Source organism: Cystoisospora suis (genome assembly GCF_002600585.1).
Source record: "Cystoisospora suis strain Wien I chromosome Unknown contig_518, whole genome shotgun sequence".
NCBI classification, from domain to species: domain Eukaryota; phylum Apicomplexa; class Conoidasida; order Eucoccidiorida; family Sarcocystidae; genus Cystoisospora; species Cystoisospora suis.
The window spans coordinates 1-14,835 of NW_027153319.1; the positions used below are offsets into that span (position 1 = coordinate 1).

General features: G+C 44.0%; 2 protein-coding genes across 2 annotated transcripts in view; both read left to right on the forward strand.

Annotated features, from left to right (window-relative positions):
- Positions 1-611: 611 nt before the first annotated feature.
- On the forward strand, positions 612-5,883 carry CSUI_001317 (intraflagellar transport component ift74 72 protein; the record flags this gene model as incomplete). The annotated part of the gene is made up of 5 exons (XM_068061523.1): positions 612-792; positions 1,688-2,127; positions 3,271-3,673; positions 4,678-4,805; positions 5,539-5,883. The coding sequence occupies exons 1-5, from the start codon at positions 672-674 to the stop codon at positions 5,881-5,883; spliced, it is 1,437 nt and encodes a 478-aa protein (XP_067926500.1). The 5' UTR covers positions 612-671.
- Positions 5,884-9,395: 3,512 nt separating this feature from the next.
- CSUI_001318 (uncharacterized protein) overlaps positions 9,396-14,835 on the forward strand; it is a gene marked incomplete at its 3' end in the record, with an annotated part of 6,127 nt that continues 687 nt past the window's right edge. The window contains exons 1-2 of the mRNA XM_068061524.1: positions 9,396-12,916; positions 13,639-14,709. Of these exons, the coding sequence (XP_067926501.1) occupies positions 9,532-12,916; positions 13,639-14,709 (4,456 nt within the window). The remainder of the gene's footprint in view (positions 12,917-13,638; positions 14,710-14,835) is intronic.

Sequence of the window (14,835 nt, forward strand, 5' to 3'; positions counted from 1 at the left end):
TGCCTTCTCTTTTGTTTTATCTGGGTTGTCTCTAGGGCATGAATTTGATCTTCTGAGGAGATGTCATGCCTGTTAGACACCCTTCCTTGTCTCTCTCCATGACGTATCTACACACACGAAACAACGGCTTGAATCCATGCCTACGATAAGCATGTTTTCTTTCCTGCGTGTATGTATACAGTTCTCTATAGGCACATATATTCATACATATACATATATATATATACATATGTATACACATGTATATATATATATATATATACATATACATATATGTATATACGTATATATATATACCTATATACATATATATACACATAAAGAAATCTATGTATAAAAGTTTGTCTTTCTTACATCAGTATGAATGCATGCATGCGTGCCCCACATACGTGTAATGGGAGTCGAACTTCTTGAGGTGTATACACAGCTCTCACACGCCCTGTTAGCACTTCATTCCGGTGTACGTACACCTCACTGTATCATCTTGTCTAAGTGAAACTGTCTCTTTTCCTTTCTGCACCTGCGAGAATTCGTCCAAGTCATCTTTCCTTCTTTCTTTCTTTTGTGCTTCTTTTTCTCTTTTCTTTCCTCATATCTTGTCTCCCGTCCAGAGGGCTTTATTAGATGAGTTGTTTATCGGGACTCGAACCCGTGAAGAGCAGCTAAGGCAAATGCAAGCAGAATGGACGATGCTCATGGAGGATACAAATGAGGAGAGACTTGAGGCTTTCTCTAAAGAAGAAAGAGAAGAACAAGACCTTCTCCAGCAGAGCATTCAGAAACATCATAGACGTAATCCCCATGAAAGCATGCTTCTCTTCAATCTTCCCCATAGATCGCTAGCTATCATAACCTCTGGCTTCTTGGGACATACGCCCCTCCGCCTATCGATATCTCTCTCTGTCTCTCTAATACCAATACACATATGCATACCCATCTGTCTGACTGTCTGTCTGACTTCTATCTGCCTGTCTGCCTACTGATCTGTCAATGTGTTTATTCACTGGGCCAGAGACAGTTGCTCTCTGTAGCAGGATATTGCTCTCTCGAGTCGTACACAAGCCCATATACATATATATACATATATCTATATACGTGTATGTCTATGTATGTGTGTATATCTATATATATATATATGTAGGTGGCTAGGTGGATGCAGGATGTCCCATCAAGATATGATGTGAAGAAAATGAACTACTTAACGCCGAAAGGCTCGAAACTGAAAGAAGAGAGAAGTGGCTCTACTTCTCTCTCTCACATGCCTGGGGTATTTTTGCTTTCTTTCTCGATGTACCGATATATCCAGACCTAACCACTTCTCTCCTTATTCTACTTGTATACATATATATATGTGGATATATATGATGAAGCATATATATATATATATATGTATATATATATATGTATATGTATATGTTCCTATTCCTATATGTATGTGATGAAGGTGTGTCTCTCCCGTTACTTGCGATCTCTCCTCTGTCTTTCTGCGTCACTCATTCATCTTCTCATGACTCTTTGGCTATGAAGGCATAACAAAGAGAGGAAAGAAAAGAGAGAAAGAGCCTGATATAGATGTGCTTGTCTCTTTTATCTCATCTCTCCTCTTTTCGTTCTTCCTAGTTCTTTATCTCCTCTACTTGTTTCTTCTTCATCCTTTTCTTTTCTTCCTCCTTTTCTTTCTTTTCAGAAATGCGAGACATGAAGAAGCAGAGACTCTCTCTAGATGAAGAGATAAGAAACCTCGAGACCAAATTGCAAGATGATTACTCCAGGCGACAGCTTTTCGGCTTATATAAGGAGAGAAACGATCTTCTCAAGAAACAAGAGAATCTCCTAAGAGCTCTCAAGCATGGATCGCAAGGTAGAAGGAGAGGAGAAGAAGAAGGACAAGGAGGAGGAGGAGGAGAACTAGTAGATGGAGACGAGGGCAGCAGTAGACTTAAGGAAAGTTTCCGCTATCAGAGAGGGAAGCTAATCGAAGAGCTTGAAGATCTAGGAAAAGAGGTCAAGGAAATCCAAGACAAGAAAGAGAAAGCGAAAGAGACTATAAAGAGACATACGATAAGGACCGAAGAGATTAAGAGAGCTCTCCAACAAGATGAAAAGCTCGACGAGACAGAGAAGCAGGTCTGCTGATCATAGAGAGAGAGAGAGAGAAAGATCGGTCATCGAGAACGAAGGAGATCCACTAAGCTCAAAAAGAATAAAGAGATAGATACATTATCCAGACGCATAGATACATACATTAATGATAGATAGATAGATGAAAGATAGATGGATAGATATATTCAAGAAAGATTCGAGATTGAATAAGATAGTAGATTAAAGGTAGATCTATAGATGTGCCTAGTAGGGTGTATATGTGTATGGAGATGGAGGTATATGTGAATCCATAACTGTATGCATGCGGACGTTCTTAAACTCTAGGTGCGCGGATGATATGTGACCTAGACAGATCTATCTGATAGCTTCACACAAACTTATATACCTGCTTTACAGGTAGACCTTATGTACATCTATCTCTCTATCAATATATCTATCTATCGCGAGGAAACGGATTGGAGATCCTACTCCCTACTGCTGTGAAACGGCTAAGACGGCTGCGGGGATAGAAGAGGACAGGGTCTTATTTGGATACTTGATTGACCGAGATGTCTTCTTTTCGAGCTCTTTACTTTTTCATGTCTTTTCAATCTCTTCTCACTTTCTATCTCTCTTATCTCTATACACATCTAGTATTCTCTCCATGTACAGTAGCCCTATATGAGACAATGAAGAAGAAAGAAGAGAAAGAGAATGAAAGAGCTTTCTTCTGAAGATGGAGATCGCAAGCATGCAAATAGTCACGCCGTTAGCGTTGGTCTGGGTAATCGATAAAGAGAGAAGGGTGGGTCGTATTTTCATTCCATGTAGAAGATAAGATAGATAGATAGATAAGATAGCTACTGTGCTAGACACCTTTAGATACAGAGAGAAAGAGAGATAGAAAGATAGATAGATCTCCTCTCTCTAAACACATGCTAAAGGATACAAATGATCGATTCTCTGGAGTCATAGTAGTCGGTCTATCTGCTCCTGGCGGTCCTACGTTTCGTATATGTTATATATATGTATATGCTTTATATAGAGAGACAGTCTATTCAGATATACATACATATATATGTACAGATATAGAAACATAGATAGATAAGAGAAGATGGAGATTCTCTTCGGCAGTCTCTCGATCATTCCTTCAATCGATCTGTGTATATCTCTTGTTCGTGTGTATAGAAGATGCAGTTTCTATCCTCTAAAGACGATGAGATGTCGACCTTCATTGAGAGATATACTGATCTACGTGTAGAGCTCGAAGCGGCGCAGAAGCGCTTAGAAGGAGAGATCAAAGAAGAAGAAGAGCAAGAGACAAAACTCCAGAGTGAATTAGAGAACGTCCCGACGTCTGAAGAAATGCAGAAGATTCTCGCATCCATTGAGAAGAAAAAGAAAGAGGTCGAAGTGGCTCAAGAGGAAGTTAAAGTACTTAAGCAAAACGTGGAAGAGAAAACGAAAGATCTAGACAGAGAAAGAAATCTAGAATCTCTTCTACAAGGCAAGGATAAGAATGATGATAGCAAGAGACAGATCTACTCTCCAGAAACGAAAAGCTCTCTCGATCAAGCGAATCTTTTCTTATGTTGCCAGCTCATCTTAGCAAGATGTGTCTCACTCTTATAGAAGCACACGTGTAGACATATACATAGATGCATGTATACAGGATGTTTCTCATCCATATGGAGATATCTTTATCTATCTATATATATCTCTCTCTCTTTCCCTATGAATATATATATAGGTGTAGCGTATATGTATGTTGCGGTGCTGTACTGACTCGCCTTTTCTTTGTATCGAGGAAGCTTATGAGATATGCCAGAATGGAGAGTTTTCGACTGACAACTCTTCTCTATAGATAGATGCGCAGAAGTAGGCCTATGTGTCTATGTAAATAAACTTTAGGTGAGTCTAGTTTATCTTTCTCCTCTTTCTCAGCTCGCCGTGCTTCTCTTGAAACAGATTAAAGAGCCCCTATTCCTGCTTTCAAAGCATAGTAAACGGACAGGAGAAAAGGGGAAAAAAGAGTTAACAGATGATGAGCCTTGATCTGTTGTCTTTTCTTGTGAAGATATTTTTGATAGACTTAACGCATCTTCGCACGGGAAGGGAGTGTCTCGATGTCTCAGCTATCCTGGTGGATGCGCTAGGAGAAAGGCTGGCAAGACACCCTGGGTTGCCGCTGATCGAGCCTTCTATTCACTCGAAAGAATCGATGTATCTTTCTATGGAGTCCTCCGCTGTCCCATCTAAGATCGAATGATTCATACAAGCAGAAAAACTCTTCTGCCTATCACCCGCCCACCTGACTGCATGCACGGCTCAGAATCGAAAAGGATTGAGAAGAGGCGGAGATGTCGTAGAAGACTGGTGTTCTACTACCTCTTTGCCCAAAAAAGAAAGGAAGAAAGAATGACTTTAGTCATAACACAGAACATAGACAGTTGAAGGTGTAGGGTGATGATGGTCAGGTTGAATGGTACGGGGGCAAATAGAGGAGAGAGAGAAGGAAGGGAAGGAAGGATAGAGGAAGAGTCCGCAGCGAAGCGGTGCTTCAGCGGGGGTCTGAGAGTGTGAGTTTTCTTATAGATGAGATAAGAGAACTGGAGGAGCGTGATGAGAAGATGCGAGAGGAGATTCGAGAGAAATTTGAGAAGAAAGAAGACCTACGTGCACTTGTAGAGAGAGAGAAAAGGGAGCTCGCAGAAACTGAGAAGGTAGGGGGATCTCAGAGGTGAAGGGTTGTTAAGGTTTAGAGAGAAGGATGGTGGGAAGTTCATACAAGAGAAGGGAATGGTGTTCACTCTTGACACATGAAAGAATAGACTTGAAGTGAGAAAAGCAAACGCGCGTCTGACATACAAATTAGCTCGCGAAGACCATATGTTGTTTTACCCCCCCCCTTTAGAGTGAAAGAAAGGTGACCTGAACGATGCACAAACAGGAGGGGTGGCAGCTGCCGTCAACTCTGGGGTGTATCTACACCCCAGCAAAGTTTCTCAACACGCCTTACAACTTCAACATGACTTTCTTCGACTGCCTTCTCGAAAGTCGCTCCCTAGGTCTGTAAGGAGACATGAAACTTAGAGAATTAACCGGATACATATTGAATGAAAGAGAAGTCGGTCTGCTATAAGGCGCACTTGGTACGATCTTCTCATGTTTCGCATTGGCTGTCCCCCCGTCAAGTGGTACGGCAGAAGATACAACACCCGACTGACAACCCTCTGAAGAATAAACGCCACGAACCTTGCTGAGTTTGTTCTTCTGTATCATCACTCCCCCCTGCGTGTCAACATTGACCATGAAAGAGAACCCTTCTTGGGAACCTAGCTAATGTAAGAGATGTATGTATGTCAGTTGTACATTCATTCAGACATAGCTGGTGTGTTTCCAAGTGGCTTACCACACGGTGTTTTCTCTTTTTGGTTCCCTTCCACTTCCACTCAGCGTCTGCGCTCTCAGCTGGAGGAGGCTCGAGAGAAAGCAGAAAGTCTAGAAGCGAAGAAAACGGAGGTGCTTAGAAGTCTACGGGAGAATGCGGCTCATCAACGCCTTGAAGTGCTGGACGCGGAACTCGAGCGTGGGCATCGGACTGTTGCAGAACTGCAGAAAGTCGTGGACGAAGAAAAGAAAAAGTGTGATCCTAACGTCATTAAAGCTGTCTGCCTAAGTCTAGCGGATCAAGTCAACGATAAGCTAAAAGACCTCGCCAAACAACGTAGACAAAATGAGCGCGAGTCCATTCTAAGAGATGGGAAAATGTGTAGCTTGCTTTCTTATGGTTTAGCATAGGACGCAGGTAGAGAACGGTTCAGACCTCTACAATCCTCTCTTAGCCACCTCAGCCACCACGCCTTCGGATAAAAACCTTCATTTCTGACAGGGCTGGTCCATTGTCCCATCCATCGTACTCATCGCTAGATGACGACGGGTGCGTGAGAACAAACGTTTCTCAGTGAGTGAATGGAAAGAGTTTCGGGGGGGCTTTCTCTCTTGCGACTGGCCACTCGGTGGGTCTAGGGATACTCCAGATGAATGAACCTTTTCGCAAAAGAAACAACCTCAGGTTGGTCTCAGGTTGCGAAAATTCTCTTTCGTCAAGAAAAGGCGTTCTTGAAGACTGGTGTCTCCATCAGCTGAGACTAAGATTATACACCCCGATCTTTTCCGCTTCCATCGAGAACTGGGTCAACTGCTGTCTGTCTGCATGCTTGCTAGCCTTTCATCTTAGTAGAAGCAAACACGGACGGCTCTAAACTTATCCGGTTGTAGTCTTTTCGACCCAGGTGGAAGAGCGTCTTGTTCTCTGTTAGTCTTACCCCGGTACAGTAGTTCTACCAGACGAGCAGTTGGCCGTTCCTCTCCGGTATCGTATCGTCTTGGAAAGAATTCTCCCTCTCTTCCCACGAGAATCCACACGCACAGAAGGGATGTACGGCCCATAATGTTCGTGTGGCTGTGAATGAATGGCCTCACATGGCGATGTCACCCCAGCGAAGCTCTCCAAATCCCAGTCTCTGCATTTCATTCTCCCAGTGCCAGCGCGTTTTCCATCTAGAGACGAGGATGTTCGGCACCAGATCGCACGAGGAAGAGGGCGATCTGGTGCCGAACATCGGTCGTTAGCATACTCTTGCGGTGCCGAGCTGCTCTGCGACCTGTTGGAGTGAAGGTTGCTCTCTCTCCCTCGAAGATGCGTAGAACTCTTTTTGCCAGTTCCTGATATCAAGAGAGAGTCTTCCTTTGCGAGTTCGGGTGCTGAGATTTTCACTGACATGTGTACTGAAACAATCTCTTAGTAGGACGCTCCTCAGTGCGCTAGAAATCTACGCGTGACAGGGCTTTTGCTGCTGAAAACGAACGTAGGCCACATGCCCTACGAACAGTTACGGCCAGATTGAAACTCTTCCATCCTTACGTCGCTCCAGAAGACGTTTTTTCAAAGAATGACACGAAGGTCTTATACTTCTACGAAGAGTCCAAGGAGAGTGCCTCTGGAGGATGTCTGCAGCGGTAGCCGGCCTGTCGAACGCAGCACTTTAGAAAATAGACTCAGAAAGGGTTTTTCTCTTTGTTACGTGGAAAAGGGAGAAAGACTGCGATTCTACTCAGATTTTTCTAGTTACAAACCTGTAGCGAGGAGCTGAGACATAGCCGCATCAAGTAGCGGCCTGGATTGACTTGTCGACATAAACGGAAGAGCTGAGAACCTGGACCGGTTGCTCTGTATACAGTAAATAAGATTGACCACACACACGTAAAAGCAAATGACGTCGAAGAAGACAGAATGAAAACACAAAGGGAGCACCGAGAGATGAGACAAAACATAGTTTAGCAGATGAACGTAGGAGACGAAAGGAGTGTCTCTCGCATCCGCCAAACCTAGGTCGCGCAGGAGGAGCGCCCGGAAAAACTGCCAGGACTGGAGAGAAACAAAAAGTTAACTAGGGTGCTAATGTGCAACCCTAGGGAATGAAAATCTTGAAGCAACGATGTGTGGAGACATTCTTTAACTTTCAAACGCTCGTTGTTCCATAGTAGAGCAGGGAAGAAGGCAAGAAACTTTCCATCTAGTCTATCTTGCGGTATCGGAAAAGCCGAGAAACTTTCGGTAGATGGTCTGGAATTCCCGGGTTTCACTTCTTGTTCTTTCAGTCTCTCTCTGTCATCTTTCTCGTTTTGAGCGAACGCGAGTATCGCCTTGCGACTCTATCAGATAAGGTCTGCCTCTGTCCACTGTAGCCGGTCACGCTGTGAACACCTTTTCTTATGTCCTTATTCCTCCGTTTTCTCAGTTTCCTAGAGAAGAAAAGCCATTTTGGAACTGTCGCTGCTGCTTGTGTTTCTTACACATCACCTCTGTATGGATGATTCAAGATGAAGTTTCTTGGAGACCTGTTTAGGCTCCCCACGAGAGCGACAACTGATCAAAAGCAACACGCTACTCGACCTCTTTCCCTTAGAGCGTAAATTTCCTTGTTCTGCTGCATGGAAGCTACGAAAGCAGAAGAGCAAAAGCATCTCTTTCTTTTCCCATTGAAGGGAGAAATGAACCGTGTGCTCGAGATGTCACTTGCAGCGCCGTCTCTTCATTCATCCCCATTCTTCTCATCGGGAGCTGCGGCGCGTTCTCTTACTTAGACTTCTTTCTCTTGTTGCGACTTCTCGTGGCTGGCGATAGATACATGGAGAGGAATTTGAAAGTCCTCCTTGACCAAAGAAGATCATCATCTTGCACACCGTAGTTTCAACATTCTTTCTTCCTGTCCCCGCTCAACAAAACGAAAGTGAGAAGTCGAGAGATATCTCTTTGTTTTTCCGCATTTTTCTTAGGTTGTTCTCGGAGCGCACTCAGCGTCATCGCTAGTCAAGCTGCTGCTACTGCTGCTATTGCTCCCTTCTTGCGTCATCATCGTCCTATTTACCAGGCGTCATCTGCCTCTATCTCTTCTATTTAGATTTCTCTTAGCTGTCCCCTTGCCTCTTCTCCCTTCTTCACCTCTTACTTACTGAACCTGAGCGGCTTTTTTCGTCTCTTTTTCTCTCTTGACTTTCCTCTGAAGGATTCGATTCCATCTAGCTTTCTTTGATGAGCGAGATTCTCAATGCTTACTTGGCAAGAAGAAAAAGCACCGCGTGTGTGCGTCTCTCGAGACCTCCTTGTGTGAGAGACCCAACGAAGAACGACAAGCAGCAAGAGGACAACAGACAGCTTGCAAGGTCCATTCATTCATTGTGAGTCGCCATGCAATTCAAGAGAGACCGTTCGTCTTTTTCTTTTTCTTCAAGAGAAAAGAACTTTATCCCGAGAGAATCTATTCGTTTCCATTTCTAGTGGATTTTTTCGATCTCCATTTCGATTGCTTTTCTTTCTCCCCTGGTTTTCTTTTCTTTCATTCCGGAGAATTTCTCTCATGCTTGCCTCTCTTTCTTTCTCCGTGTGCGCTGTGTGTCACTGTTTCTCCCCCTTCTCTTCTCGGTAAGAAGGACATCTACTCATCTAAATCTTCTGTTTCTTTGATTCTTTAATGCGGATTCTTCTCGACAAATCTCACTTTTTGTCCTTTATTTCGAAAAAACGTTTCGTTGTCTCGAGAACTCTTCTTATCTTTCCTTTCCTCTTTTTCTTCTAAAGGGCCACGGCCGCAGCTTCGAGTTATCTGTCGCGATGTCATAGGAAACGAAAGGGGGTTGGAAGTTCCTTTCGTTTTTTCCTATTCTTTTCCTTTTCTTTCCTCATTTAACTCCTTTTCTTTACTTTTCTCCTTTTCTTTTGAAATTTCTAACTTCTTTCTCGATCCGCCAAAACTTCTCTCTTACATGTTGTAGCTCACCTCCCCTGACATCTGTTTTCTTTCATCTTTTCCCTTTGTCTTTCCCTTCTCCTTCTTATTCTACTTCTCCCTATTCTTCATCTTTCTTCTTCCTCTTCTTTTCATCATGTTAGAAGTAACAGAAATGGGGAGAAGTGTCCTCCCCCCCGTTTCTTCTACACAGCCATCGCCACCCTCCTCGTCAAACTCTTCCTCCTCTCTTGGGACTTCAAGCAGCTCTGAGGAGGAAGATGACGAGGAGGAAGATAGAACGTTTTCTTCGCTATCAACTCCCTCGCAGAATCTTTCGAATCTAATTCACACAAGACGTAAGAAACGTCTGCCTCCTCATCCCATAAATCAAGAAAATGACTGGGTTAGAATGTCTTCTTCTCAACAGCCGCCATCTCTTCCTTCTTCCCCAGCGGATGCCTGCTGCTTCTCTTCGTCTTCTCCTCTTGGTTCTCTTTCTCATTCTTCCTGTCCTTTTTTGAAGGCATCTACCCCTTCTTTGTTCTTTCCACCTCCTCCCTTGCCATTTCATCCTTCTCAACCTTATCCTCCCCATCCTCCTCCTTCAGATCAGCAACAGCACGAGAAACACTATTGCTGCTCCCATCTCTTATCGTCCACTTCCTCTCTCAACTTTCCTCATTCTTTAGCCTTCATACGACCTCTCCTTCACTCTCGTTGTCTTAGTGATCCTCCTCCTCGCTCTCCTCCTCCTCCTTATTGTCCGGTTATTCTTCATTCTCTTTCTTCTTCTTCTTCCTCTACTTCTCGTTGTTCTTCTTTCTTTCCTTCTTCCTCCTCTTCTCATATCTCGAGTGTACAGCGAGATCCTCCTCTCCGTCCCCCGCCCATTCATCTCCCTCCTAGCTACAACGTCGTCTCTCATGAAAGAAAGAAAAAGAAAAAGAAAGAAAAAGTTAAAGGACAAGAAGAAGAACAAGGACACCCCTTGTTTCATTCGTCGTCTTCCTCTTCTTCTTCACCTTCTTTCTCAGATGACAGTGGCTCTTCTTCAGTCATAAAAAAGAGTGATCCCTTTCTTCCCTCTTCTTCTTCGTCATCTTCTTCTTCTTCTTCATGGTGCTTTAGACCTTCTCCTAATGCTTTATCTTCAACGACTCTCCCCCTTCAATCGTCCTCATCTTCAGGTCAGACTCGGTGTTCTTCTTCTTCTTCTTCTTTCTTAGACAAGACAAGAGGGAGAGAGAAAGAATCCGAAAAGAATTCTTCTTCTTCTTCTTTCCTCGTCCATCAGGAGGTTCTGCCGAGGGAAGAGAGAGAAGCGGAAAGATATGGAGAGAAGACTTCTGTGTGTCCCTCTTCTTCTTCTTCTTCCCTCCCGTCAAGCCTATCGGTTTCACAGATACAAAAGGATTGTTTTGAGAGTAGTAGCCACAAGGAGAAAGGAGAAGGAGAAAATTCTCTTTTTTCTTCTGTAGGAGGAGGAGAGATCTTACCTGATCGAGAGAAGGAAGAAGAGGAAGGTAGAAAGAAGTCTCTTCTTCTTCAAGGACAACTAGGGCGATCGACAGAGGGTCTTCATCTTGGACAAGATGCGAAGAAAGAGAAAGAAGAAGAAGAAGAGAATTCACTAAGGGACGAAGAGATCAGCGAGCTTAAGCAATTAGCAGACATTCTTCACTATCTTAGCCATTCAGTTAGATCTAGGATAGGAGCTCTGTCGTCGATCGCAAAGAAAGAACGGCGGGGAGTAGGCAAACAAGAGAAGCACTCGCCTCCTAAGAAAGATCACGACCTTCCTTCTCCTCGAAGAATAGTCATGAAATATTCATTAAAAGCTGGTCTTCTCTTTTCTTCCTCTTTTTCTTTCTTCCCTTCAACTCCGTTGTCGCGAGAGTCTGTCTCTTCTTCTTTATCTTCTTCTACCTTAGCATCTCCTAGAGGTTCGCGATGTACTTCATTATCCCAGGTCAACTTTCCCTCTTCTTCTTCTTCATGTTGTCTTCGTCAGAAAAGCGACTGCAGTGAAGAGAGGGCGTTGTCTATCTTACCTTTCTTATATGGGGTTCGCATGTCTCGCAAGACACTTGAACTAAGTCGGAAGACGATGAAGGTTCTGTCTTGTCTAAGTCGCTACTTACAGCTCACTTCTCCTGTTTCTTCTTCTTCTTCCTCGTCGTCATTCTTATCTTCAGAGTTGGCTACAACGATGCAAAGAAGAAGAAGAAGAAACAGGCGACCGTTTCTTTTATCTCCCCCTCTTCGTTCGATCTCTGCTATTAATGCAGATGATCGGCAGAAGCACCTCGGAGAAGAAGAAGATTTACACTTCACAAGTCAAGAAGAAGAAGACGATGTCTTTACAGGGTCAAAAGAACGTGGAGAAGACGAAGAAGAAGAAGACGTAGAGACTGAAGGAGAAGAAGAAAGAGATGACGAAGAGGAAGAGGAAGAAGAAAAGTTCCATGGGACAGAAGAAGTTTGGCCTAAGGAAGATGCGTGTTCTCCACCTGACTGTACACCTGGGTTGTATCCAGAGATCGAGTGTACAGACACTCCAAAATCGTCGTCATGGCTCGATTCAAGTCGGAGAGAAGGAACGTCATCTTCAAGAACAATTGTATCCAAGGAGAAGAGAACGAGAGGAAGTGTCGATGCTCCTGAGAGATCAAGAAGAAATAGCCATCCGCGAAGCCAATCGACATGTTGCTTCTGTACCTCATGCTGCTTAAGAAAAGAATCTGAAGAAGCAGCTCTGCATAACTTATCAAAGAGAAAGAATCTAGTCACGAGAAGGAGATCTTCTCAAGTCGCAACGTGTTCGGCTCTTATGAAGCAAGAGGAGAGAGAAGGAGGGAGACGGAGAGAAGAAGATGAAGACATCCATCCTTCTAGACGACGAGGAGGAGGAGGTGTACAGACAGTTCATGACAGAGGACATGTTCCAGGGATTAAGCGATCCATGACCGATCTAAGGGGGAAGGACAAGAGAAAGAAAGAAGAGAAAGAGAAGGAGAAACAAGAGAGCGAGAGGGATGAAGATGGTACCGACAGAAGGAAAAGAGGGGGCACTCAACAAGAAGAAGAAGAAGTTGAGTCTTCTCCAGATCGGGTGTATAGACACCTGGAAGGTTCAAGAAAGATGAAAAGAGATAGATATGTCATCGAGAAGTCTTCGAGGAGGAAAGAGACAGCAGAAACCTTTTCGTATTCTTCTCCATCCTATAGTTATAAATCCTCGGCTTATATACGGGGGCATAGACAAGGCAACAGGCGGGGTTCGTCTCGGTGTGAAGACCTGAGGAGTAGCGAAAGCGACGTTAAGAAGAAACAACAGCAGGCACGAGGTAGAGTGACTCTACGGGAAGAAGAGAAAGAAGAGATGGAAGGAGGAGACTGGATACCAAACATGAAAGAAAAGAAGGGAAAGAAAATCTCCGGTGTCAGAAGAAGCGACGAAGAAATTAAAAGAGAAGAAGAATTCTTAAGAGGATTAGCTCTATGTCTGCCTTATCTCTCTTTAGAGGATCGTGTCGGAGGTGAGCTAAAAGACGGTCCCGCCCTTTGCATATCTCTTCGTCTCTTTTTCCTTTCCCCTCGCATCTTTATCTCTCTCTATCTCTCTTTCTTCTTTCTGTTTCTCCCTCCATCGTCTTTTCCTACCTATCTTTCTTCTTCTCTTTATCAACGAGGGGGTGTACTTCAGACTTCATCCATAAACGGTCAGTCATATCTACGTCTATGTGTATGTGTGAAGACGGAGGTATGTACATACATGTAGACGTATCGATATATCTATACGTAGATGTATGAGTATGTTGACTTTGTATGCATGAGTAAGTGTGTATATATGTATATATATATATATAGATATATATATGTATGTATCTGAATATGTATGTATATCTATGTGTGTCTTTTCTGTAGTGACGTTCGTATGTTGAAATATCTGCGTACAGGTCCCGGGGAGTTTAACCTGTGTGTTGATCTCTCTCTCTCTCTCTTTCTCAACTTTCGCTGAATTCTCTTTCTTTCTTTCTTTCTTTACCTCCCTTCTTCTTCTTCTTCTTTTTCGTGTCTCCCTCCTCCGGTCCAGCAGTTTCTCTCTCTTACGCCTCGCCTTGCCTCCCCTTCTCTTTCTATTCTCACCACGCTCTCTTTTTTCTCTCCCCTTCTTTCTTTCTTTCTTTCTCTCTCCTTCTTATCTCTTTCTTTCTTTCTCACTCTTTCTTTTTCTCTTTCTTGTTTTTTCTTTCTTTAGGTGTCGCGTTGGCTAGTAAGGCGTGTCTACAAGTTGTCTGGAGCGCTCCCATTCATTTTGCGGATTTTTCTTCTTCATCTTCTTCGTCGTCAAGTTCGTCAGATCGAAGGACTCCGTCTGCTATCTCTTCTTCTTCTTCTCCTTATTCTTCTTATCGCCACGGTTTCTCTTTTTATGGAGGTGGGGTGGTCCCTACTGATAGTCCAAGCAGTCAGAGAAGTTATCTCTTGCCTCATCATATCTCCGATTCCTCGGGTCTTCTCTCCGTACCTTCTTCTTCTTCATTCTCTCGTCAGTCAATCGTAGCTAGCTGTAGCCCTATCTCTCCTCCTTCCGCATGGGGCAGCCCCGCGATCTCGTCGAGTGTCGATGTAGATATTAACTCGACTCACCAATACCACAGTCGATTCTCACCCCATGAGACAGGAATAGGTCAAGATCACCCGCTGTCTTCTTCCTCTTCTTCTTTATGTCCTCTTCCTTCTTCTCCTGTCTCTTCTTCTTCTTTGTCACTTCAAAGAGACCCTGCCTCTCCTCGTCTCCTTCGTCTTCACCCCCAGCACCAGCCTCCTTCCTCGAGTGAGGTGTCTCCTCTCAACACAAACACCGACCAAAATTTCCCTCCATCTAGCATACCTCCATCGAATCATCATCTTCTTTCTCTCACTTCTTCTTCTTCTACTTCGTCTTCTACGGCTCATCCTGCGGATCCATCGACTCCATCGGCGATCTCGATAATTCAAGTGGCCTCGAATACTTCCTTCACTCCTCCTTCTTCTTCTTCTCTTGCCCTTCTTCCCTCTTCTTCTCCTCCTCCTCCTTTTCCTCCGTGTGGCTGTGCCCCGCCGCCTCCTCGCTTCCATCATGAGATTGACGGGGAGCAACTTCTTATGCTTCCTCTCTTCACGAAGCGCATCGCTCCAAGGCTTACGAGGCTTCAAGCCTTAGGTGCATGCGTACAGGCAGTTCCTCTTATTAGTTGTCTAGGCTTACCTCTACGCCGCCTGAAGTTAGATCGAGTCCAGCCAACTCAACAGCTTCATATTCTCCATGCCTGGATATGTGCGGCAAGTAAGAAGAAAGGAAAGACAGACGATCGAGAGAAATAAGGAGGCTAGTAAGACATCTCCATACCTTCTTCTTCGTAGATCTCTTTTGATGACTCTCTCTCACTGGAGATGAAGAAGAAGAAAAGAA